This window comes from Galeopterus variegatus, unplaced genomic scaffold (genome assembly GCF_000696425.1).
Source record: "Galeopterus variegatus unplaced genomic scaffold, G_variegatus-3.0.2 Scaffold816, whole genome shotgun sequence".
NCBI lineage: Eukaryota > Metazoa > Chordata > Mammalia > Dermoptera > Cynocephalidae > Galeopterus > Galeopterus variegatus.
Window position 1 is genome coordinate 399644 of NW_007726927.1, and position 1661 is coordinate 401304.

At 35.2% G+C, this 1661-nt stretch overlaps 1 protein-coding gene across 1 annotated transcript in view; it reads right to left on the reverse strand.

Annotated features, from left to right (window-relative positions):
• Positions 1-1364, reverse strand: part of LOC103590434 (toll-like receptor 6) — a 2815-nt gene extending 1451 nt beyond the window's left edge. The window contains exon 1 of the mRNA XM_008572661.1: positions 220-1364. Coding sequence (XP_008570883.1) covers positions 220-1364 — 1145 coding nt within the window. The remainder of the gene's footprint in view (positions 1-219) is intronic.
• Between the last annotated feature and the right edge of the window lie 297 nt (positions 1365-1661).

Sequence of the window (1661 nt, forward strand, 5' to 3'; positions counted from 1 at the left end):
AGTACCTTGACCCTAGGAGGTAAACATCTGAAAACAGAGTCAGTAAGTATATTTGAAGACAAATTCAAAATAACTATACTCTCAACCCAAGGGCAGTTTTCCTCATGTCTGGGAGATTCCAAAGTATTCCAGCTAACGTCCAGTATTTCCAAAGATGGCATTTCCTTAGTCATGAGACCTACTTTGTAAAAGTCTTTTAATGCATTCTTTTGTAAGATAAGTGTCTCCAATCTAACTAAAGTAGAACATTTTTGAAAAATACTATCTGTGAGAACATTTCGGGTAAAGTTCAAAAACTTAAATGTGCTTGGTGCCTGAGGACAAAGCATGTGTACAAAAGATGAGTCTGATATGGTTAACATGATAATGTTCATCTCAGAAAACACCGTGTATAATGCCGTCTGTGAAAAAAGAAAAACTTGGTTCGTAACATGTTCTATTTTCAATGCTTTCAATGCTGTTTTAGAATAAGTAAATTTTTCTTCACGAATGTCTTCAACTATTGTTAAATTGTAAATACTGAGAAATTCCACAGGTTTGGGCCAAAGGAATTGAAAAACCCCAACCAAGCATTTCCAAGTTGTTTCCACATTGTTGAGGGTAAAATTCAGTAAAGCTGGACCTCTAGTGAGTTCTGATAAAAATGTAATTAAAACTTGACAGTTCTTATCATTTAGTTTAATATTAGTCAGTTGTAAGCACCCTAAGGTATTAACTGATATGTTCACTTGGACAGAGAATAATCTATTTGGATGAAAAACAAAGTGAAGTGTTTTCGTATTCAGAATTTGAAGGCTTTCTGTCTCATTTTCTTTTACATAATAACCTCCTAAATCCAGAAGGATGTAACTTAGATGCAAGTGAGAAATAGGTAGCAGATCTAATTGTTGTAACTTCATAGCACTTAATCCCAAGAAATTTAGTTGGGTCAAGTTGCCAAATTCCTTACAGATGGGCAGGGCATCGAAGTCATTGAATGAGAGGTCTAAATGCTTGAAACTCACAACAGGGTGGCAGGACACTTTTCGCAATTGATTGTGAGATAAATCCAAATATTCCAAATCCTGGTTGAACTTGAAAACACTAAAATCAAGTTGCTGGATTCTATTATGGGAAAGTCTCAAAACTTTCAGTCTTGACAGAAAGCTGATATCAGATAACTGAAGCTCAGATATATAGTTTTGAGACATATCTAAGATTTCGGTTTTTGGTGGTAGGTCTTTCGGAACATGAACAAGGCCTAATTTTGACATATATACTACAAATTCACTTTCATCAGAGAACTGGATTATGGTTCCAACTATTATGATCATGATGCCAATAAAACGAAAGTTTCTGGCAATAGGTTGTATGTCTTGGATCATGATGTTGCAGTGGCTATCCTGAAAGGTTGTAGTTGTTCTCCAGAGCATCTCAATATGAGTCCAAATTCTAGAAATATAATTTACATTAAGATGAATAAAGATTGGATGATTTCTCTCAAACCTCCACTTACTAAACATAAAATCCCAATGATTTCTTCATTCACTATCACAGTCATTTCTATCCTTGTAAATTAATATGATATTTTCCCCAGTTATACAGCTTGCTGGTACCAGAAGAGCAACACAGACCTTGTTATCAGAGAATTGTGGTTGTGGCTTGACCTGTCTGGTGGATCC